The 25,260-nt window shown below is 39.4% G+C and overlaps 1 protein-coding gene across 1 annotated transcript in view; it reads right to left on the bottom strand.

Moving 5' to 3' along the window:
- Nucleotides 1–25,260, bottom strand: part of Sorcs1 (sortilin related VPS10 domain containing receptor 1) — a 505,553-nt gene that overhangs the window by 84,569 nt on the left and 395,724 nt on the right. Inside the window, exons 7-10 of the mRNA XM_051199684.1 lie at nt 24,716–24,834; nt 22,363–22,452; nt 16,617–16,796; nt 5,408–5,554 (exon numbers count right to left, since the gene is read on the bottom strand). Of these exons, the coding sequence (XP_051055641.1) occupies nt 5,408–5,554; nt 16,617–16,796; nt 22,363–22,452; nt 24,716–24,834 (536 nt within the window). The remainder of the gene's footprint in view (nt 1–5,407; nt 5,555–16,616; nt 16,797–22,362; nt 22,453–24,715; nt 24,835–25,260) is intronic.

The following is a 25,260-nucleotide window of genomic DNA, read 5'->3' as shown; positions in this document are numbered from 1 at the left end:
TCTAGGCCTGGTTTTCAGAGGGCCGAGACTAGTTTGGGAAGAAAAGGCTGCAGCGAAGTTTAGAAGTGAACTCTGTGGCCCATCCTCCTCTCTCACACTCTTAATACTGGACTGTCCCCAGCTGGCACTTGGAGAAATTTCTATGCCTTTTTTTTCCTATAAATTTTCTATGGATGACTCCAATGGCTCAAGGAAAACCAAGAGCAAGTGACTATATTTTGCTAATATTTTGTATCTGGCCTTCTGTACTAAAAGTTACTCCATATCAACCTAACATGGAAGTTTATCATGAGGACCATCACACTGTTCCAAGTTCCTGTACAACATGGAAAAAGGCTTCTGAATTCTCATGTACATTTGGGCAGGAAGGAGCATTTAGTGTTTCTTTATCCTTTCTTCTTGCCTCCTTGTCCTTATTTTACTCACTGGCAAAGAGGTGTGGAGAATCTACATCACACCCACAGCTGGAGTGATCTTTCCAGGGTCATCTCCAACACAACAAAAATGGGATATTTCAGGGTACTTCCTGAAATCTTCCCCCTTCCTACCATACAAAGTAAACATGAGAATGTACACTGATACCAACCGTGTTCTGGCAGCTGGCTTATAGAAGATGAGGTTACCAGCATCCACAGTCAGAAACTGTCCTTTATGTTTTTAATCAATTCATAATGACAAATTATGAATCTCCCTAGTGTCCCTGAGGTTTTGGTTTCCTAGTCTCTAACATTATCACACTGAAGTACAAGGTATTTTGAGAATCAGATGTCCATAAAAGACCACACAAAAGGAAGAAAGGCATGTGCAGAGTTTCATTTGATTTCAGGGAGTTCCCAAACCTTAAACCCCATTAGTGAATCTCCAGATCAAATTACCATTCTTTGCCTACCCTAGTTCTTTTATCCAACAAAACTATTTTCACCAGCATATGTGTCCCATAATGCCCTGCAGTGGGACTAAATCAAAACATAGTTTCTTCATTCTTAGATACTTATCATTCAGTTTCCCTGTCTAACTAAAACATTGTGCCCTCCCATCTTTTTTGCTTGTTTACTTTCTGTTTTGATTGGTTGGCTGTCTGAGACAGGCTCAGTTATGGCCCTTGTTTAGGCATCCTTTGACTACCATCTTCCCCTTTATAGCACTCCCCAGCTTCTGTTATGGGACATTTTGCTCTTTGAGGCTGAGAGTATCCCATCATATTTGTCTTTTGGTTGTTGTTTACTATACTTAGCATAGTGTTTGTAAGTGGTCCATTAATTATCTTCTATTTTCATCAAATACAGTGGGAATCACCTGGTACTAAGAGACACTCCTCCATCCAATAAATATATGAACTTAACAAGCTATTAGGGGTGATTTAGTATAGAACCAGTCCCAAGGACTACTTTTTTCTCTCCATCCTCTATAATAACAGTCTTTACTCATGGCAACTCATCCCATAGCTACGAATATGAAGGGTACACTGTAAGCACAGGTCAGAGCTTTTTAAGAGGAACACGATAGCTACAAAGATCCCAAAGAGCATTCTCCAATACTTCCCCAAGCATACATGATTTCTGTATGTTTCTTATTCCAAATTATAGCAAATATCCATATTATATTCAGTAAAAATTCAACCACAAAGAAGAGGAATGCCCTCAGATGAGTAGTTTGAATATGGGGTACCCAGTACCACTTCAGTTCTGCACAATATTTGGAGTTATAGAGTCTACAGACTTAGGAGTCTTTCCACACAAGCTCCCTACTTAGTTCCAGGTTTTTAAAAAAGTGAAACGAATCTACAAAGAAGTCAGGTCTCTCTCCACAAAACTGTATGCCTTTTCTCAGAGGCACACGTATTTGCCACTGGCTCAGACATGCTCACATATTGCCTCCTGGGAACCCGACTCTGAGGCTTTAGGGAAAGATAGACCATGACCCATAATACCCTATCTAATTGTACAATGCAGTCTTCAGTAGAAAGAAATCCCAATTCTGCCTCCAGGCAATCAGTCTGAAAGTCCTAAAAATACAACCCCAAATTACTCTGGATGTCTTATTCTATAGAATACATCTTACCAGGGACATTCCATTTGGGGTTGTAATTAGGGACTTGTTCCACATTTGTAACAGCCCTGCTGGAAAATCTCTTTTCTAATCACTGGTCTCTGCTTTCAGTGACATTGTCACTTTCCAAGTACTCACAATCTAAAATCACTTTTTATCTCCTCTCTGCCACTGCTTCCCAAGCCTTAGAAGGTTTATTTCCTGTGGGTTTTTTTTTCCAGTCTAGGTAGCTTGTAGTTCAAAGATTTTCCTCTCGTATTTGGCAGCATGATTTTGTAAATTGATTTTGGCCTCTCTTCTCTATTCCTTTTGTCAGTTTCCCTCTTTACTGTTTCCTGGTTTTTGAAGCTTATGTTGAACTGCTTTGAGCAATGGGATTAATAAAGGAGGAAGTTGGGAAGAAAATCCTGGGCCCATCCACCTACATCCCAATCATTCATGTGTCCTCAATCTCAATGCATCTCTTGATTCTGTTAACTTCAGGGTCAACTTGACTTCAGAAGAAGGATATCACAGCAAACCCTTCAGTACAACTGACAGGGAATGAAGAGCTTTTACTACAATCAAATCTAAAAGTCAAACACCTTTCAATGAGAAAACTACATCTACTACAAAACACACAAATATAACATGTATGTTGAATCCTTCATGAGGCAAATTTGTATGATTCTTGATGCAAATTTTTGGAATTGCCATAAGTATAGTCACTGTCTTTGTATTCTTGGAGTATATGTTTAATGCAGGAAGCTAGGAAAGAAAGTCAGCATACAAATGAGCTGATTTTATATAGTAAAAATTAAAATGTTGAAAATAAACAGATTTCACATCACTGGACACTCATGAAAACCACCTAAGAAGAAAGGTTCTAAATGAAAAGAAAAGGCCTGTTTTGAAAGTGGGATGTTTTAAAAGAAAAACCCACTGCAAGACATACTTAAACACATTAAATTCATAACATGGAAAGAAGTGAACTCTTTCCTTTCCATAAGGCTTATGGGTGCAGAAGGATCAAGGGAAAGCGTGGGGTCTAAACAGGAAGAACAGATGGATGCCAGGTCACAGGGGACCACATGGGATCTGATAAAGTGTTTGATTTATTGTACTTGAACTAGAAGTGCATCAGAAAGGTTAAGTAAGTGACCCACATTTAAACTTTCATATGACACCATTTGATAAAAGTGGGTAAATGGGAAATCTAGTGTATGATATAATGAAAGAGATGTAGTAGGCATCTAGGTTCAGAAGTGTGCTTCTACCTTCAGAAGAACACAAATAAAACTTTGAGGGTGATTGGAATTACATGGCATACACATTTGTCCAAATTCACTGATGCTTTTTATGTACTTGTTACCTCAATAGAATTGATTTTTTTTTAAATGGGCTACTGTTGAAACATGGGTTGTCAGGTAGAAATGAGGGGAAACAATGGCCAATAGGAGTCGATCACTAAGTACCAACCAAGAAGTGATTATGCTTGTATTATCATAATCCCATAGTGATGGGGAAGGATGTTAATAATGTATCTTTATTTTGGAGGCGTAATAAAACAGCCTCACAACCCCTGATTGGGGTTGGGAGAAAGGGTGCCTTGCTCAGTGTCATGCTAAGAAGGTACACTTTCCATAATTACTTTAGGATGCCACAGAGGAGAGGCAAAACTGTGTAGGTGAAACAGTTAATATTCCATGCTATGTGGTAGGCACGGGTAAATTTATTAAAGTGATACCATCTTTGAACATTATAGTTCCATAACCTGGAATAGTCTAATGGTACTGACACATATCTTGACTAATATAAATATTCAGTAAATATCTGTTAACATTTACTTATTCTATCACTGGATCTGTGAACTCTATTATAAATGGCTATTTTTCTCCCTGTAAGTTGCCAGTAATAACAATGGGATCTAAGTGGGAGTTGAAATTTCAGACTGCTTTCCTGATGCACAGTGGCAACTTAAATGTCTTTTGAAACTGATAAGGTCAAACTATAGCTTCTGGCATCCTTTTGAGAAAGATGTTGCTCTACCTATTGCTATGTGAGATGATCCTGAGAAGTGACTGCCCCACAGTTGTGGGATAGAATGAAACAGAGTGACAATAAGATCAAAGCAATAGTTGTGAAGAGTGTGATCAATAACAGATGCACATAGAGATGTGATAGATTTAGATAGATAGGCATACACATATATGCACATCTCAAGACCTTACCATAAAAGTAAGTAATCTTTCACACTTCTGATAACTCTGTTATGTGACCTTAAACATAACATCTGAGCTATATTAAAGTACATATTCACTAGGTATCCATTGGAGTGCTGAGAATGGCATGATCATCAGAGCTAATATGATGCAACTAAGAAATGTTTGGTTCATAATATAGTCTTACTCAGTCAAGTAAGCTGAAAATGCCTTGAAAGCACTCTCCATCTTCTGACCATTCAGTCATTTAATATGTGAATAATTCCCTGCTGACATATCTGATACAGAGAGGACTCTGAAAGAAAGCCATGATGTGAAGCAGGGATATGAATATGTAAACTTTCTTTCCAAGGGTAATAAAATAAACATCTCAGGCTTGCTTTGAATGCACATGGCTACCGATTCTCCCTTTGTAAATTGAAAATGACTATGGACAAGAAATAATCATATCATTGTGACTGAGTTCCAGTAAGCATTACACAGCAAACACGTGCTGGACTCCATTTTCCCTACCTTTTGTCAGTCCAGGCATTATAGGCTAAAGCAGATGAAATGAACAGGATATAGAGAGGAAGCAAATAGATGCTTAAGTCAATCATTCTTAACCCTTTGTTGGAACATAAGCTTCTTTCAAAATGAGATGAAATGCATCTTTGTGAAGATACAGTCACACAGCCTGCATTCACTTCACAAATTCTACAGATAAATATTCGCAACACTGGTTCCCTAACTGGTGATTTTCTGGAATTATAAGAAAGGTCAGGGGACAGCGTCTCCAGAGATGAAAAACATTGTATTTCCCTCAAGCTGGAGGTACTTGTCCTAAGCTGAAAGGGAGGGCTTGGGATACACCTCAGTGGTAGGGATAACAACTTAGCACAAAAAAACAAAATGGAAAATCCCACCACCCCCACCACCCAAAACACCAAAAATCGCAGAAACCATTCAGGCTAGAAACAGGAATCTTGTAGTGGAGCAAGGATCTGAGACATGTTCCCTTCTCTTTAATCATCACAAATGACAGGCCTAACCATTCTTTTCTTTGGATTCTGCCCACCTTTTTCATCAGCGAACAGAAGTCCCCAAACTATCTTTATTGGACACCAACTCTAGCCCTTCATCGTGTGGGGCATGCTGTTCCAGCGCGCAGGACTCACCAGTAAACAGTGCACAGGGTCCCCCCTTAGATCTGCATCTGGAGCCTGCAGCAAGCGCCAGTCTCTACCTTTGTTGTAAGTGATGAAAGTCTTCACTTGGTTGTCAATCTTCTTGTTAGCCAAGAACATTCCCTTTATCCCTGCTACCTGGGAAAAATTGACATGGCTGAAAAATACATCAATTTGAGAAAGGGCTTTTTTTAACATTAAAATAACAACTGACTGTCAAATTTTTATTTTAGAGGAAAGACAGTATAGGTGTAAATGCTTAAGATATGCCTCCCAAGTCTGCTTGACAGAAACCAATAGCCTTGCGCCCCCTGCTGTATACCAGTCATAGCACAAGCTGATGTTTTTGCTTTATTCAATCACCAAAAACCAGAAATGATCAAGATGTTCTTTATGAGGAGGAAAGTAAGATATATAGTGGTGTGGACAAACGATGGAATACTATTTAACCCTAAAATGCACCATCAAACCACAGCATAACAAAAGCCATGGAGGACCCAAACACATACAGATAAGTGAAGGATGGCAACTGCATGACACCCTGCAAATGCAAAGCTATGGAGCTACAAAAAATTATCAGTGGTTTCGCGGGTCTTCCTCAGAGGTAGGAATGCATAGGTGGAAATAGGGGATTCTGGATGCAGTGAAATAATCATGTTATGATCGCATAATGAAATATGTATGTAATGGGATATTTGTCAAATCCATGAAATGTAGAACTGAAACTGTGGTACTTTCTGTAAACTATGGCTTTCAGAGATTTACTATATGATGGTTGGTTGCATGTATCCATCGGTCTCCAAGAGACTAACCCCAGCACTTTCAAGCCTATTACTTGACAGGCAAATAGGGGCTACTTATATTGTAGGCTAGATATCACGCAGGGTGTTACACATATTACCTCTTGTTTAATCTTTGTAATATTCTGCTTGGGAAATACTTGCTAATTCTATTTCTCATGTGAGAAATATCTCAGGTACATCCAAGCTCCACTGTCAATGACACAGAGTAAATGCCAGACCTGGGATTGTAACAACGAACACCAGAGTCTCAGAGTGCATGCTTATAATGACTACCTAAATTATTGAGGTATTTTCTGCCCTGTGCAATTGAAAGAGGTCAGTTGAAAGACTACTCCCCTCCCCTAAGACAGGATTTCCCTGTGTAAGAGTCATTGCTGTCCTGGGATTCTCTTTGTAGACCTGGCTTGGCCGCAAATTCACAGAGATCTCCTGCCTCTGCCTTTTGAGTGCCAGGACTAAAGGCATACGCCGCCACTGCCCAGTGAAAGACTCATATAATTATTACTATTTTTAAATGTAAGAGTTCTCCTTGCTAATTCACCAAATATACTGGACATTAGAGAAAGAAATTAAATTTTAAAAAGTAACTGTTTTCTTATCAAATAACCATTCCTGACGTATTGTGATGTTGTTCTTAGCAGAATCAGTTGCTACCAGCGTCTGGGAAGTAATTCAGCAATAAGAGTACCAGTTTATAGTTGCAGACTATGCATTTTCACCACTCTTCTCTGCCTTGGAGCACATTTTTAAAAAATCCTCTCTTCAACTTCGTATGGTTTCAACAAAGTCTGTTTCGATTGTTGAGAGAGAGAGAGTGAGAGAGAGCGAGAGAGAAAGTACCAGTTTATCTTCTAGAGGACTGTGGTTTGGTTCCCAGCACCCACATGGCAGATCACAACCATCTGCAACTCTAATTTCAGAGGTTCTGATGCCCTCTTCTAGAATCCATGGGGACCAGGTACATGAAGTACGGGCATACATGGAGGCCAAACATCCACACTCATAAAATAAAAATAATAAATAAATAAATAAATAAATAGGTTTCTAACAATTAACTATGGAAAAACTTCCTCTTTCTACATGCTAAGGCTAATAATCAGCAAGCTATCAAGATTGTGCAGTCAAAGAGCATCACTTATAGATTATCTTTTCGAGAATTTTCATGTTTTGCTAAACACATGTTAGCCCTTATGAAATGATTACAGGGAAACTGGAGGTCAGTGAGGGAAAGGTCCAAATGTGTTGAATGATACATCCTGGGTATATAAACATTCACTCATTCAGTGCCCAACATTACCATGGGGTAGAGTGGTCAATACCGCAATTTCAGGATGAGGAAATGGAGACTTAAGATTGCAATTGGAGCTATTTAAAAAAAAAACACTTAAAGAGAACTTTGGACCCTTTATAATGTGATTTGATTAATTTTAAGCAGAGGAAATAAACATAGGTTGTCAGTTTGCCTGTCCTTGTTAATAAAGAGCTCTATGCTCACTGCTCTGCACAGATGCCTTCCAAGGATTGCTACAAACCTGTGTAATAGCTTTCATCCCAAGTCTCTGCAGAAGGAAATTGAGGCGTTGACAAATTTTAATTGTTTTTGATCACAGAGAATGGAGTTATTCTGTCTGACTTAGAAAATTCTTGCAACAGATAGCTCAGCATTTGTCAGTTCTAAAAGGCTGGGTCTCAACCCACAGTAGACAGGAATTTCTGTTTTGTTTTTGACACAAGCAGATCTCATTAGTCTGTACCTGTGGATTTGGCATCTGGGATAATTTAGAGGTGAGCCAAATATGTACTTTTTTTTCGGAACAAGGCTATTTACCAAAGAAATGGAGTAAGCCAGCTGTTGAGGGGAATACTTTAAACTACTTAGGAAAACAAGCTGCATTCTGGGCCATCAACAGCTAGGACAATTTCTGGTTCATTGTTGATTGTCGACAAATGTAGAAAGCATAAACTCCAGGAACGCTCTGCTTCCCGACAACTCAGTGTTAATTACCAATGATATTCAGTTATTCACTATAACAGCTCCATAAGGGTTGCTTCCCAGGAAACCCCATATTAGTTTTGCATATGTTCAAGAGGCTGTTACATACTTAAATATGACCACACTGTCAGTCCTTTAAGAATTAAATTACATAAATCAGAATTTTCACAGAACCCTGCTGTTCTTCCCTCTCAACCTGTCTCTAGCTGGAAAGGAGGAAAGACTTAGCCATTCCGTCCTCTCTATAGGCTCACAAAAATGAGAGAAAAAGGAATTTAAAATACTGTCACCAACTGCAGTCATTGCATGCTCTGCTTTCCCCCTGCCCTGTCTCCTTCTTTGACAAGAGCAGCAGAGCACCAGGCTATGAGTTTAGGAGCTGGTTCATTTGACTTGTAGAAGTGGTGACTTTATTGGCCCCTGACTGCGTGGCATTATCAAATGCCACTTGAGCAGAGAGCTGGGCTGTGTTATTCATCTTGGGAAGTGTGGCCTTCAGGTTTATCTTGAGGAATAAAAACTTGGCAAAGCAGAAGGAATGTGTGTCAGCGGAGGCAAAAGCTGGAGAGAGCCAGCTTGCTTTTCTCTTGTAACCAAGGCACTTTATTTGTTTGAATGGGTTTTTTCTTTTTAATTATTTTGCTTCTTTAGCCTGGCCTGCAAAGATGGTCAGCTGTGTCTTTAGCTGCTCACTCTGAGCTTGATGAATGCATTTTTATACGTTTCACAGTGAAACCTTTGAATGGGGCTCCATATTCAAAATGGTTTTTTGTTTTTGTTTGTTTGTTTTGAGACAGGGTTTCTCTGTATTGCTTTGGAGCCTGCCCTGGAACTAGCTCTGTAGACCAGGCTGGCTTCAAACTCACAGAGATCCACCTGCCTCTGCCTCCTGCGTGCTGGGATTAAAGGTGTGTACCACCAATGACTGGCCATATTCAAACATTTTTTAAAATAAGGTTTCATCACATCTCACTTGGACTATTCACTAATTCTTATCAAATGGTCAGAGTTAGTGCACAAAGTACAGAACTGTATGGGGGGGGTGCAGGCATGAACATTCATTTGAGTGTCTGAGCTCATGCATGCATGCATGTGTGTCTGTGTGTGGGTGTGTGTGTGTATGAGAGAGAGAGAGAGAGGGAGAGGGAGAGAGGGAGAGGGAGAGAGAGAGAGAGAGAAGTGGGATCCTATTGGGGAGTATGTTTTCATCATCACATTCTCTTTCTCTGTTTGCATGCTAAATGCATACTTAAGTTGGAGTGGGGTGGCGGATGTCAGGAGACACAGAATCAAATATTCAGTGGAAGTTACAGCATCACACAGACACAGAACTACCAATAAATATTCAGTGATACGTCTTTATACTGGGAGTGTGTCTTATTTTGGAAAAAGACCTGTTAAATTTCATGCCTATTGCATTCAGCATAATAATCTCTGAGAATGTTGACTGTGCTGGAAGCTACTTTCCTCTCCTCACTTCTCATATGGAGGAATTGGATTCCAGAAGTCCCAGATGTAATTCAAAGTTATTTATTGCCATTTAACATCTCAAGCCAAGACACCATTTTGATTAGAATTTAAATGTGAAGTGCAGTGCTGCAGCTCAAATCTCAAGATGAACAGCATACTTCCTGTCTTCAAAGGGCTGTATTCCCTTTCCCACCTTGTTCTCTGTGCGTACTGGCCACTCTGGAATCTCACAGACAATGTGCTAATGCATTTCTCCCTGTATGTTTTTCAGAGAAAGCTCAATACACCTCTTTCCTAAGTCAAAATGTCTTCATCCCCATTTACTGTCCCTAGCACTTCTGTATTCTTCATTTTGTCTCTCATATGCACGGTACAATGCATCGGTTTCATCACTGACGACTCACCTATTAGGTAATAACCCACCCAAAAAGTTTCTCTAGTAGCTTTTAAACTCTATTAGAAGTTAAAGTGACCTCTATCATCATGATCTTTAAAGAGAATATAAACTGATGATCCTACCACTTCCTTAAAATTATTAATTGTGCAGTCACTTTGTAGTAGGGAATCCTAGTTTTGTTTTATCCAAACTGGTAGGAAGAGCTCTCTACTAGGTGATACAATAACCATGTACTGAGTCAAGACATGTCTATAGACTCTGACCTCGACTCAAAAAAAATCAAACTGTGGTGATTAATTTACTTAAATTTCTTGAGTCCTCATGAAATGCTAGGCTAGAGAGGCCTTTCATAAACCCCAATAGATGAACCAACTTCATGCATTCTGTAAATTAAAAATTATAATCACTTTGCGGGTGAATAAATAAATGTTCAGATGAGGAAAATCATCTGTCCCATGCCATTTAGTCACAGACCTGGACTGTCCATCAGTCTGTCCTACTCAAGAGCCCATATATTTAGTTCTGTGGTTGTTTTGTTTATACAACTTTTGTGCCATTCTAGAGTATTATGAGGTAAATGTCACACTGGCACATTATGCTTATAGGGACCTATTCATAATCCCTGGTTAGTACCTTTACTATGTAACGATTCAGTAAAATTCTGAACATGTTCTTCATTCCTTTAACCACTGAAGATCTAATGACCTGAATATTTCAAGCACCTGTCCCTTCATCTATCAAATGGTCTTTGAGATTAAACATATGCTAGATGCTGGACAACTCTTTGATAATTTAAAGGAAGGATATCAGACATCTCCCTTTTTCATGTTTATTGTCTAGCAAGTTCTCTCCTGTGTCAATTTTTTATATGTTTCAAGTGGAGGTCAAATTGTGCTGGAATGTTTTGCTTATTTCTTCATCTGATACTGGTGGGAAAATGCTTATACCATGCTCCAACTTAAATTGCAAATACTTTAGGTGTCAAATTTGAAGAAAGTAGATGAAAGAACTGTGGTAAGAAAGAGAGTACTTTTGTGGTCATTTTTCCTTTGTATTTGAGGGTGGGCTATGTTCATCATCTAAATACAGAACCCTAGCCAGAAAAGATGTGTGTGAAGGAGTTAGGTGTGCCACTATAATCAAAGTGCTCACTTGACCAAAAAAAGAAAAAAATGAGTCTAAATGGTTCTCCTTCTCTTCAAATCCCCCTCCACTCCTGCAACTGATGATTGGACGTAGGACTTTGTGCATAGTGTTTCAAGTATTCTATCATGGAGCTCCACCCCAAGCTAAATGTTACTTTTTTCTTCTAATACATCATCAAGTAGTAGATAGACAGTAGTCTATTATACATTTTCTAATACCTCTGAATTGAATGGGACAGGGTTTGTGTTCTCTGCCTCCAACCATGGCTTTTCAGAGGCAAAATTCCTAAGAAATCAAGGAGCATCATCATCCTCATCTTTGAGCTTTCTCTTTTAAAGAAGAGTTGCATGTCATGTGCAGAAGACACAGCTTGCCTGCTGCACATCATTTATGGTGCCTGGCATGCCTCACATTTTGTGCATTCTGCACTTTTCAGCCAAGTAGGATCACTCCTACCCACAGCCTTTCACACTCAGCTGCCCTGAGCCATCATTTTCCATTAAGCCAAAGTGCTCTTCATCATTAATTAATTTTCCCTTCCCAGAGGAGGGGTGGCATTGTTCAAAACTGTCCAACTCCTTTTCATCACACACACACAAATACGCTAGAAATCACAGTAACCAGACACACCCATTACATCTCTACTGCGCTAATCACAATGAAATATGTTCTCTCGTGTTACTCAACCCACATAGTCACTGAAGCATTCGAGTTCTGTGGGAACAACAGAATTTTAGAACATTTGCTTCCATGATTTTCATATATCTATATTTCCTTCTACAAGACAAAGTTGACAGCTATATGTAATTACTATCTGGATTTGTATGTTACTTTGGACTTGTTTCTGAAGATCTAGACACAGTCTAAAGCAATTGACTTTTCCTCAATTCTTTCTTCTTCCTGTCTGTTTTTCCCCCACATCTAGGGAAACTACAACTCTTTCTCTAGGCTTGATTTACCCTGCAATCTTTGCACTATTGAAGATTTACAATCAAATGCAAGATAGTGACTTTTCAAGGGAGATATGGTATACTGGAGTTGAAAATCCACAAACCCTTATTTAAGTCCTAAATTTGCTCTGTAGCCTTGTGAAAGTGCCTGTATACTCTGGCCTCTATTTACTTTACAAGGAGAAAGTGACTGTAGTCATTAAGAAGATAATTTATGGGCCAAATCAAAGAATTATGGAAAGTTCTTTATATATTGCTTTGTATATTATACTTCAGATATTAACTGTTATCACTAAATTTTATTTTAAGATGAATTTCTGGGATGTTTGGTTTTTAACCAAATTTCCTAACTCACATTTCTTCACCTCTTTGAACAGAGAACATATAAAGAGATAACCCACACTATGAGAAAATTCTAGCATTTCATTAGCTAAGCCACACTACTGTGTCTCTAATAATACTTTGTTTTCATCACTCTCATATCTCATTACACACACACACACACACACACACACACACACACACACACACACAGTTATAGAATTGAAAGCACAGCACTTGAGCCCAGGTTGCTATGTGTGTGAAAGAAATGATTGAATTTAATAGCAACAAAGTTTTTTTTTTCTTTTGTTTTCCACAAAGATCCCCATGTGTAGGTACACTTGAGATACAGTCCCACCTATTCATATGGTTTGCATTTGCTACAATGGCTGTGTGAGTACACACATACACACATGCAAGAATAGCATACAAAGGAATGGCATTCTCCTTCATAATCCCAATGTGAGCAGACACACACTCCCTGGCTTCCTATCTCTGTCACACCCACCTCGTATGTTGTTCATCTCTGCTGCTTATTAATTCATTCATGGGTTCTCTTGCTTTTCGCTTATCTCTAAGCGCTCATCATTCATTGCAATTCTACCGGGAAATTTGCACTGGATGAATTTCAGCTTCTGCTATCCAGAACAATCAGATTTAAGGGGACGTTTGTGCCAGGCCTTGTATCTGCCAATATTCTTTCTATCTAGGTAATCAGCAGATATGCCACTGATGTTCTGCTCACATCAATTTCAATTCAAGTTGCTCTGAACTGTCAAGGTAATAAAGCAAAGACACTTCTCTCCCTGCCCCAAGATGCAGAACACCTTTATATAATGCAGTCACACCACTGCTCAAAATGATGCTAATAAGAGCCAGCAGTTTCCCTCCAGATAGTCAACAGCAAGAGACATGAAGGACAAGTGCAGGATTAACAAGGAACCCTTGTTATGCCCAGCAGTCATGCTGCTGCTGCTGCTTCTCATCCCATGCCTGATGCAATGTTTGAATTCATAAAGCCATTTGTAAAACCAAAAGGAAAGGGTTGCAAGCAGTTCATTACAAAGTCTTTTCTGCCCAGTTTATTCACCTGTTCCATTGTCAAGAGACCAACATTGGAACATGGTCTTCGTTTCCGACAGAAAATAAAATTAACCTAGAGAATCCATGTTTTTAAATTGATTTGGAAAGAGCCCATTTTAATTGAAAGGGAAAGGGGCAATCGGGAAATCGGGAAGAAGAAAAGAAACTGAAAGTGTGTGTGTGTGTGTGTGTGTGTGTGTGTGTGTGTTTTGTGTGTTTTAGGGTTCCAGAGATGTTTACTGATTTGCATGAATCAAAACATGACTGATATTAGCATCAAACTAAAACTTACTATTTACTTACTGCTCTGGCCAAATATGGCTAAAAAATACCCTGCAGGACACCTTGGGGTGACTCGGTTGATCTTCCTGGGTATACATTCTTCACTTTTTGTTTTGTTTTTGTTTTTGACCTACTCTTTCCTCTCTTTTATTGTTTTACTTTTTACATTTATGCATTTATTTCCCAGCCCAGTCTCAGTTTCTCCTCCCTCCTCTCCTCCCAGTTCCCCAAACCCCTCTGTTCCCACCACAATTCCCTCTCCATTTCTGTTTAGGAAAGGACCGGTCTCCCCTGAGTGTCAGCAAAACACAGCATATCAAGTTGCGGTAAGCCTAGGCACCTGCCCATGTATTCAGGCTGCGCTAGGGGGCAAAGGCCAGAACCAGGCTCAAGAAACTAAACTGGATCATTAAGGTGGCACATGGGTTATCCCTCACAGATGCGTCTATTGTGTGGCTTGCTCAAGGCAAGAGAATGCAGGCCATTTCAACGAAATATACTTCAAGTTAAATGTTCATAGGACATTTCCAAATGAAAGGAGTGCTAAAATTTATACCATTTGTAAGACAAGTGCCCAGTGTTAAGACTCTCAGACGTTACTGCTAACTCGAATATAGAAAGAAGCAGAAAGTCCCACTGATGGAAATGTGCCTGGCATTTTAAAATGTGTACATGTTTTAAGAGCGTCAGAATAGAATGCCATGTGCTACCCAGGCACACTGCAAAATTATAGTAATAATTCTATATTTCATTATACACATTGTATTTCAGGCACTACGGTAGTAGTGAGCAAGGACTGACTTCATGCTCAGAGCAATCTACTGGGTACTCTGTTCATCTCTATGTTTTCAACAAGTGTGGCTCAGAAGCTATGCACTTGTCTTGAGCATGCATTTCAACAGAAATATCAATACAACTAGAATCCAAACTCAGACAGCTTGGATTTCTAAAATGTTATAATATACAACAAACTTTATCTAGAACATTCTTGACACTAAATCTTGAAATTATGTAAATGTTTTCCAGTATAAATATTCAATTGGAGCTTGAGATATTGGACACTATATCTAGTGCTTTCTTAAGTATATATATATCCTAACTATATACATGCATATATATATACATATATATATGCATATGTACATATATATCATATATATCTATATATTATACTAATCTGTCAAATTCTGAATTAAGCATGCCATTCATTTTTTTTTTTATTTTGGGGAACATACCAGTCTATGAACCTGGTTTTATGCACACAAAAAAAGGTTTAGCTACTAAACCTCTAAACCAAACGAAAGGGAAAATAGAACACATTAAACGGATGTACACTTGGGCTTGAGTTTCTTAAGTGAAGTTGGTTTATTTTATCATTGGAGATTACACTATGATTCTTCTTAATCTCTGATCTGAACAAAATGGCAATGTCTTTATGACTGCATATGTCTGAATCCATTCAGACATTCTTTCAGATAGAGTATAGATCTGTTACTATATTTCTCTAACCCTGAATATGTCATTAAATAACTCATTCTAATTCATTCTGAATCCATCATAATACATCCAAAATGACCAAAAGATGCAATTCATCCCCAAAGAGTAGCTTGCTTTATATCTTTTGTACCTTTAAAGACAATTCAACCCTGAAGAAGATTAACTCCCCTTCTCCTCCTGCAGCCATCAGTTTCTAGTAGCTCCTCAGGGAGGGCTGGGACTCTGCAAGCTCCCTCCCCTATCCTTGCTATGATTTTCTCTGGCTTGGTATTGTGCACAACTTATGCATGCAGTCAACAGCTACTGTGAGTTCCTGTGTACAAATAGCCTCTCATGTCCAGAAAACACAGTTTGCCTATAATCATCCACTGCCTCATGAACTTTTAATCATCCTGTCCCCTCTTCAATGACTACCACTGAGCCTTGGTAGTAAAGGGTATGAATATGAAAAAATATTAAGCTTGTAACTAATCTATTATGTTTCTATAAAGTGTACATCCTTGTTTCCAAAGTAATACCACTGCACTTCATAACAAAAGAAAGATCATAACACCCTTGGTACTGTTTTTCATTATAACTTATTGATCCAACTTACATGATTTTACATTGAATATTGATTATTAGAAAAGCAAAGAGCCACAGTGCCCTGAGGGAAGTTGGGTAAACTCTAGTTTGTTGTACTTTTTTGTTAAATTTTTCAGGATTTTGTTTTAAAAAGATCTTATGAAATTATATCATGCATTAGCCATTGAGAAGTAGGACACTAGCAAGCTGAGGTTCTCGAGTTGGGAACTTCTTCAAGGCCCAACTTCTTCAAGGCTATGGATGAATTCTCATAGCATAAAAAGATGTTCCATCCATGTCACTTCAGAGTCAGGTAAGAGAGTATTGCCCTCTGATTCCTTACACAAAACCCTGTTAGCCATTCAAAACTGTATCTAAATATCATATCATATATCAAATACCCTATCAGATGTACATCAATATTATGCAAGCCTTTAATTGTATGATTTCCTCCCCACGGATACTTTCCAAATTCTCTGCAGCTGCTCTTATCAAGCAGAATCATTTTTTAAAATCTCTTTAAAAAAATACTATGAGTTGAAAACTAAACAACAAGAATGTTCTGTAAGTCTTTCCTTTTCTCAGGTAAAGTGACACTCTCCAAGACCAGGGTTAGAATGATAAAGTGACCCATCTTTCATCAGTTAGTCTGTGTGCTGCTGTCCTCCAGAACCACATATGCTTGGTGACATACCTCATACAGGTCAATCATGACATTGCCTTCAGGGCCTCTGCTACTCTGGACATTCTCCAAGGCCAGGGTGAAGTAGACACCACGGGTGTCTGAGATGTAGAGGTTGTATGTGTCGTTCTGGTTCCATTCTTGGACAGCTGCGAACACTTGATTCTCATCTGTGCTAATGACATGCATGTCCTGAAGGAAAAGACAAGGATGTGAAGAGGGAAGAAGGGTTTTATACATTAACACAGCATGCACTCAGAGAAATAGACAATGAAGAGCTTTGATGGAAAGCAGAGAGAGAGAGAGAGAGAGAGAGAGAGAGAGAGAGAGAGAGAGAGAGAGAGAGAGACAGAGAGACAGAGAGAGGAGAGAGAGAGCAAAAGCTTACTTTCACATACATGGACATAATAGTTAAGTGTCAATTGTACATTTTCTCAGTCTTCTTGGGGTGAAGCAGTGAATCCATGACAAAATGAGAAAGAAGGATGTATGGCAGCCTAACTGTAACTTGGTGGTCTTAAATATGTATGAAATTGGAGAACCAGTCATTTTATGAATTGTCAAGTTCGAGCACTTCTAGCCTTGAAGACTTACACAAGGCAAACCTAAGGACAGTCTGCAGTGAGATAAAGAAGGCAGACAGGCCCTGGATTGCCCTGTGGTCTGCAGACTGTTACTGGCGACAAGTTCCTTAGACACAGAAGCTTAGACCCTACTCACTGTATTACAATATGCTCTATTGAAGTTCTCCGTGAGTATTATGCCCATTAAAGTTTGACAAACATTAGTGAGTTTAAGCAACACTCTGCAATTCCCCAGGAGAAAAAAGTGTCCACCAGAAACCTCCAAAGCATTAATGTTTGTGTGTGTGTGATTAATTTGAGGACTTGGCTACTAATCCAATATTTTCCTCTGCTAAGTTCTCTAAGAAAACTACACAAGAGATGATGGAATCATCATTAAGGGTGATGCTCTGAAACTTCAAGGTTACCAGACATAGAAATAACTTGAATGAAACATGGAGGCCTTGTCCCCTATCTTCTGGCAAGAATTCCAAATCCTTCATTCTTCCATTCTGGATTCTTGCCACTGTCTACCACTATTCTAAACAATCTGTCACCATCCAAGACTTACTGTTTCCTTCAGGGAAGCCTGTTGGGCTGCTTTATAATCCTGTGACAGTTAAGAAATGAAAAGGCCCAAAATATACTTATTTTTATAAGTATAAAAAATAAATAGCAAAATAATAAAATAAAATTGTCCTTGGCTTTTGTATAATGTAAAACTCAAATCTTCCCAAACTGACACTTCACATCTGATCTTCCCTGGTAATGCTCTGAATCCAGATTGTTCAGTGGAGCTTGAGTCATAGTTCTATCCTCAAGCTCCTATAACCTAAGATCAGTCTTGGCTTGTGACACAGTCATCTGAAGGGAACTTCATGCTCAGACATTCTATCTGTGACCTCGAGATAACAAGAACATGTCCTTCATAGGGCAGTGGAAATAATGCTAACAAGTCTTAAATAGCATTACAGTGTTCAACACTTAAAGTATGTTTCATGCATGGAGAATGTTTTACCTTAGGGAGTCTGTCTATCCCTTATGTTGATCACAAAAGATCAACTTGATGTCTCTGCTTTTTAAATACTTAAGTATTCACTCAACAATATACTCAAGAGGAGGTTTATCCAAATGTTTTCTGTCTGATGGAGGAAATTATCATAAAATGCACTAACTCATCCACGGGGATACACCTCCCATGGGTCTTAATTCATAATAGGATAGAAACCAAAATCTTTAAAATGGTTGAACACCTACCTCCTGTTTATGCTTCTTTCCATCAAGTATTTTATAATCCTGGATTTCTGTTAAATTGTTTCAAATGAAAGCAGAGCCTAGCACAGCCAATTCCCACCCATGGGCTTCGGTGTGAATTTCTGCAACAGTGAACTTTTGATGGACGCACACAACAGATTTGAGAACATACTCATGGGAGACTGTCATCACACTTCTACAGCATCATACTTCATAATCCACTATGTATATTTGGCACTTGTAGATAATAGCTCATGTTAATTGTCAGCTGACAAGAATTACCCTGGAGATAAGGCTCTGGGAACACCTTCATTCTCTGGGTTGGATTAAATGGCTTGGGAAGACCCACCCTGAATAGGACTAGCACTAAGGACTTTCTGACCTGGACTGAATACAGATAGGCAAGGTGGCTGAGCACAGACATTCCTCTCCCTCTGCTTCCTTTGAGCAGATGCAAAAGGACTAGCTGCCTCAAACCCCTGTTTCAAGGAAACTAACCCTGAGTATGCTTGAACTGTGAGCCAAGATAAAGCCCTTCTCCCTTCAGTTGCTTTTGTGAGGATATGTTATCACAGAAATATGACAAGTAACCAATAATGTATCAAAAATACAGCTTATTTAAATAGCTTGAGCAGGGTGGCTTAGAGAACTTGTCATATAATGCTAATAGGTTGCATGTCTAAAGGTCGCAAACCAACCTTTTTTACCTTTATGTAATTTCACTAAAGGGATTTTAAATGATGATACTGGCCATAAAAATTTGATACATTTATAATTTATTTCACCTTTCATCAAACCCTTATTTAAAAAATGTGTTCTTCACTGATTCCCATGATTCTAGACCAATTCAGACTCTTATTTGGAGCTCTACTGGAACACCTTGCAAAATCTGTCCTAAGGGATACTAGTATTATTGGAGTTTAATATATTTTTCAGTAGGGGTGGAAACATCTTTTTTAGAACCTTTAGCTCTTATTAGTGGTGGTGATTTATTCATTTGGGTCTGTTTGTTTGATTATAAAATAAAATCATGCTATACAGTCAGCTCTATAACTAAGATAGCCTTGAAATAACTCTATCAACTAAGCTGGCCTCAAACTTTTTTCCTTTTTGAGTTCTATTTTTATTTTACTTATGTATATGAGTATGTTCATCTTTATTAGTATATACTATACACACATGTGAGTACCCTTGGAGGCCAGAAGAATGTTCAGATACCATGGAGCTGGGGCTAGATGATCCTGGGAACCAAGCTCAGGTCCTCTGGAAGAGCAGCACAAACTCTTAACTACTAAGCCATTTCTCCAGCTCCTGAACTCAAACTACTGATAATCCTAGAGGCTCCTAGAGGCTGGGTTATTATTGGTTTCTTCAGCCATGCATGCTGGTTAACTATTGATTAATGCTGAAATAAAGACTTTGTTGGTCATAGGACATTCATGGACCCTTGAATGTGACCTCTTGCTAGTCTCTAAGGGAGGCACATGGATTGAAGTTTACTTTCTTTTTAAACTTATTTGACTCTAGAACCAAATTTTTCCAATATATCACTAAGGACATTTTATTCTGAGTGACAAATAGGGGAAAATATTGTTTTGAATCTAAGCTCTTTATTTTTTAAAAAAATGAATAAAAGAAAAAGTAATAAAACCCAGATAGCTGAGGTGTCTAAGCAAGTTAGTGATGGATCCAGGTCTGAAGTCAGGTCTCCTGTTACAAACTGAGCATCTTTGGTACCCCCCTGCATCCTGGTACCCATCCATCTTCCAGTATGGAGACAACTAGATCCATACTAATAATAATATTACCTTGCTTTTATAGAGTATCTGTGCTCCAAAACACTTGAGGCACTTTTCTATGTATTGCCTCATCTGTCTTACTGGACTTGCTAAGAACAGGCTCCAAGTGAGTGAGGGGAAGGAAGAACTGTCACTATGTCACTCTGTCTAACAGGCCATGTACTCTTACTTGCAATGGTAACTTTGAACTATCACTCTTTGTTGGTTTTTCTTCACCATTATTAATTGTTTACACACAGCCAAAGGCAGCATTCTGGTCTTACAACATCTCATACAATGTCAGTAGGTGACTAATGATATCTGTGCACGAGAAGGAAGATGTGTCTCCATTCCTTAGGTCAGCAGGAAGCTTTGCTCATCTGCAGGTGCAGCCCTGGTTCGGACAGAAGGAAGGCCATGGAATGCAGCCCCTTTGTGGCACAACATTCCACTCACGCTGGGGTTTCTCTTTGAAGCCATAATGGGATTATAATGAAGCTTCTCTTTGCTGTACATTATAAACACCCACCTGGACCAAATAATCCATTATGTGCTACACTCGCTTCCATTTTTGAAGTAACAAGACAAATTAATCACTGCATTCTACCCAAAGAACTCAAATGAAGCTAAGTTGTAGAACAGGATCATCTGGGTGGCAGGTGCTGGGGTGGTGGAGGAGATTGCCAGATTAGCTCCAAAGGAAGCTTAGCCTTCTAGATTGTCCAGAGGCCGCTGGGGACAGCTGCCAACAGTGATCTTTGTGAAGACCATGAACAAGCAATGTAAAATACCTGTCCTCCAGTCTCCAGCAGCCTCTCCACAAAGTCTCTCAGTTCAAATTACCACTCGTAGGATCCCTAGACCAAGGAAGGCTTTCCCCTTCCTCCAAGTTTTGATAGCACAACAAATTTGGTGAGGAGGGGAGCATGCTAAGTTTTAACAGTGGGAGTCATTCATTTACCTGCCTGGAGAAAAAAATCAAAACAATAACTAGCATGGACATAAGAAAGTCTAGCTTCTAACCTCACCTATGGCAACTGGAATTGGCTTTGGCTGAGATCATTCTGCTAAGAGCAATCATGCGATGGGTGACTGGATTCTGTAGTCCCCTTATTTAGGCTCAGGTCTGCAAGCCTCTTGAATCAGGGCACCTCCCCTGCACTGACTAGAAATCTGGTTCTTAAATGTAAAAATCTTCCAAGATTTATTTTTCCAATTTTGGTGAATGAATCACAGACACTTCATTTCAGTACTCAGCACGGGGAGGGTACTCCTCCCCTCCTGAATTGATATCTCCCTCTGGATCCTTCATGGGAGACTACCATGCACAATGTTTAACAACTCTCAGTCTGCTCTTACACTCCAGCTTCACTAAAGGACGAGACTTGGCTCAAAATAAGTTTCATTATATTCTTTGTTCAGCATAAAATTTTCAAAGTTGAGGTATAATTCTATGCATGTCAATGTGATCATTTTCTCACCCCTCACTCTAACACATATACATCTCAATTGCTCTAAAATTAAGCCACAATAAACTAAATTTTGGTCACTTTAGCACAGAAACAGTGAGACTGCTAAAAGGCTTTTGGTTTTTCCTGTTTTTGTTTTGTTTTTTGAAAGGCCACATCATCTGCTTTCCACTAGGTGGCACTCCATATTAACACAGTTTTTCAGTTTGTGTGAGGATGCTAGGGATGAGGGTCTCACTTCTGCTCTCCACTGTTTTCGAAGGGGAATGGATAGAACAGGCAAAACATTCAGCTGTGCCTCAGGTCTCTGAAGATAACCAGTTTTCCCAACTCCTGCTGAGAACAACTGCCAGGCTAAAACACAAAGTTAACTTTTTTTTTCTGTTTTCATTTAAAAACAAACATACTGCTCAGGAATATTTAATATTGCAAAGCAAAAACAAGGGTATTTTTAATTTATCCAGATGTCTATGCAGGAAGAATTCTAAAGGAGGAAAAAAATCAGAGGGAAAGGGAACGGGAAATGGACCCACGGAGAGAGGGAGACAGAATTGCACGAGAGAAATTGGGAAGTCTAGCTGCGGAAGTGGGGTGGATGAAGCAGGGGACTCATTAGCGGAGGCTGCCTGTGACCTTGAGAGTCTGATGGAGGCAGAAAGGAGAGCAGGGAAAAATGCAACCCAGTGTGTTGTACCTTGGGCAAAGCATACTTCGGGAGCTTCATCTGTGCAAAGGTGCTTCTTCGGTAGGACACGTAGTAATGTGGTCTTCCTCCGGATGTCAGCTGGATCACAGAAACAAGGTGGTGAGAGAAGCTACTGGAAACATTTGGGGTCACAGAAGAACAGCTGCCTGAATAAAGTAGGTAGCGGCCACAGAGCACCAAAGATGCCTGCAAAGGACAACTACCAGTGGCCGGTATTTAGCAGAAAAGCTGCCTGCTTACTTACTGTAAAAGTGTGCTCAGAAGCCCAGCAACATCATCTAATAGACAAAAATGTAATCTGCATATTTGTATTTGTTACTCTTCCAGAGGACAGGTGTTTGATTCCCAGTATCCACAGTACAGCACCCCCCCACCACAGTGCAGCCCCCAATCATCTATGACTCCAGTTTCAAGGGTTCTTATTCATCTTCTAACCTCAGCCAGGAATGTGGTGCACAGACATAAAAACAGGAAAGGAAAAACACTGACACACAAAAGTAAATGTGTGTGTTTGTAAATCTATGTATGTATCTAGATATATTCAACATATAAATGCATTTATTATATATATATATATAATTATATCATATATACATTGTTCTTCCCAAGGCTAGAAGCCTCAGGAGATATTATCTCAGTGTACTTCAGCAGACTAGCTTCTAACTTGTCAGACTCAAGTCGATACCACACAAATGACCATGTTTGGCTAGGAGGGAAAAGCCCAGGTTCCATAGTGGAGAGAAGTCTTCTCCTCACCACATACAGTTACTGTTTGACTGCATTGCACTGACACCTAAGAGTATCTCAAAGCATGTTAGCAGAAAGCCACTTCGGGTTTGAGTTCCAAATTAATTCTAGGTCTCCATCTTTCAGAAGAAAACCATGGTAACTGCCACTGTCTTGTCCAAAGCAGGTCTAAGGATCCTGAAGGGCTCGTAGGACAGGAAGAAAAGGCGTTGTTTTCTTCCAGACTTGAATGCTACCCTGGGCACCCCCGAGAATGTGTTTCTCTTTAGAGCAAATTGAGCCTTATGTAAGTATCGGCAGTTTGAATGTCACTGGAGTTTGCATACTTGGGATGTCAACATGTGGGATGTCAACTGCAATAAATGATCATAGGACAAGGGAGTGACTTGAAAACGACATTCTTCAGAGTTGAGTGTGGAAGTGATGGGTTATAGGAGGCTGTTCATATAATTCTAAATATAAATTCTGACTTTGATTTGTATGTCAGATATGTGGATTATAAACTGTTGCCAGAAACCGGGGAAAGATTCCTGACAGCATTAATGGTAGAGAAGTGAATCAGACAGGACTAACACATGCAGCAATTTGGATGTCATGTGAAATTATCCGAGTGTTCATTGCATACTTCTCGAAGAAAAAGGAACTGGGATGTGCATAATCATCACTTGTGAAACATTTCAAAATTACCTAGGCCGATGCTAGGCAATCTTCTTTTAATGAACAGGATTAAATACCATAATTAATTCTCCAAATAAACCTGTGTCTAGAATGTACCTCAACTGTAGTATATGTGTATACCATTATATGTTCAGAAATACATTTATACTATATGATGTATACACTGAATTGGCATGATGTACACATTTTTACATGTATTTTGCAATTATACCTTTTTCATTCTTCCCCTAGAAAGAGATTCCATGATTTTTAGATGAATTGACAACACTAAACTTTTTCTTAAGCACTAAAGAAGCAACACATGGTTACTGGTTGTCTCTTGCTACTACTCATGAATCTCACCTTCTCAAACATTTTCCCCTTCTTAGGAGAAGACATTATCTATGCCATGTTCCCCTGGAGACCACAGTGGTTCCTGACTGTACCAGGGGATCATTTTTAGTTGGAATCTGTCCATTTCCACCTCTATCTGTCCACAATTTCCCATTCACATTCTTTTATTTTAAATTAATACTGAGGAGGGGGCTGAAGGGATGGCAATTTCTGTGATAAGGAGAAATGGATATAGCACCTCAGTACACTCAGTGGCCAGGGCTTATTTGGGGAAACACATAAATGGAAGTCTGTATCATTCCTGGGTCAATGCAGCAAATTTACATAGGTTGGTAAATCCCTACAGAAAGTAGGATAAAGAATAAATAGTCAGTGAGCCTCCCTCCTCCCTGCCCCTTTCCTTTCCTCTTTCCTTCTCCCCTCCTACCCGCTTTCACCTTCTTCCCCTCTTTGTCCTTCTTGTCCTCCCTTTCCAATCCATTTCTTTCTTTCCACTGAGCGTGTGCAGGAAGGCAGAAAGGGCTATAACAAGACATAGACTAGAAATGCCTTCAGCAAATGAACAGAAGTAGGGTTTTCTTACCTGAACAAACACATAATCATCCTGAACAATCAAAGAGTCAGGGTCAATGTAGCCTGGGAAAGGCTTATTTCTGTTGGCATCTGTGCAGTTTTGCATCCTGCAAGTTAGGTATTGTGAGTCTGGAAAGGAAAAGATAGAAGCTTCAGAGTCAATGTACATTTCCCACAGCTAAGCCATACTCATGGAATCCAGATGTGGGGGGTGGGAGGTGAGCAAAGCAGTCAAGACCACGATGGAGAAACCTACAGGAACAGCTGACCTGACTTAGTGAGAGCACAAGGACCCCAGTCATAAAGCTGAAACCAACCTCTGAATGTGGGTGCAGTTAGCAGGCCTGGGCAGTCCATGGGATCTCTAACAGTGGAATCAATTTTTATCCCTAGTGCATAAATTCACTTTGGGAGCCCATTCATCATGGAGGGATAATAATATTTCAGCACAGATAAATGGAGGGCCTAGACCCTCCCCCAAGTGATGTGACAGACTTTAATGATCCCACATGGAAGGCCTCACCATTCTTGGGAATTGGAGGGGTGGGTTGGGAG

Source organism: Phodopus roborovskii, unplaced genomic scaffold (genome assembly GCF_943737965.1).
Source record: "Phodopus roborovskii unplaced genomic scaffold, PHOROB, whole genome shotgun sequence".
Lineage (NCBI taxonomy): Eukaryota > Metazoa > Chordata > Mammalia > Rodentia > Cricetidae > Phodopus > Phodopus roborovskii.
Note: the sequence above shows the minus strand (reverse complement) of the source record. Positions and strands in the feature narration are given on the sequence as shown.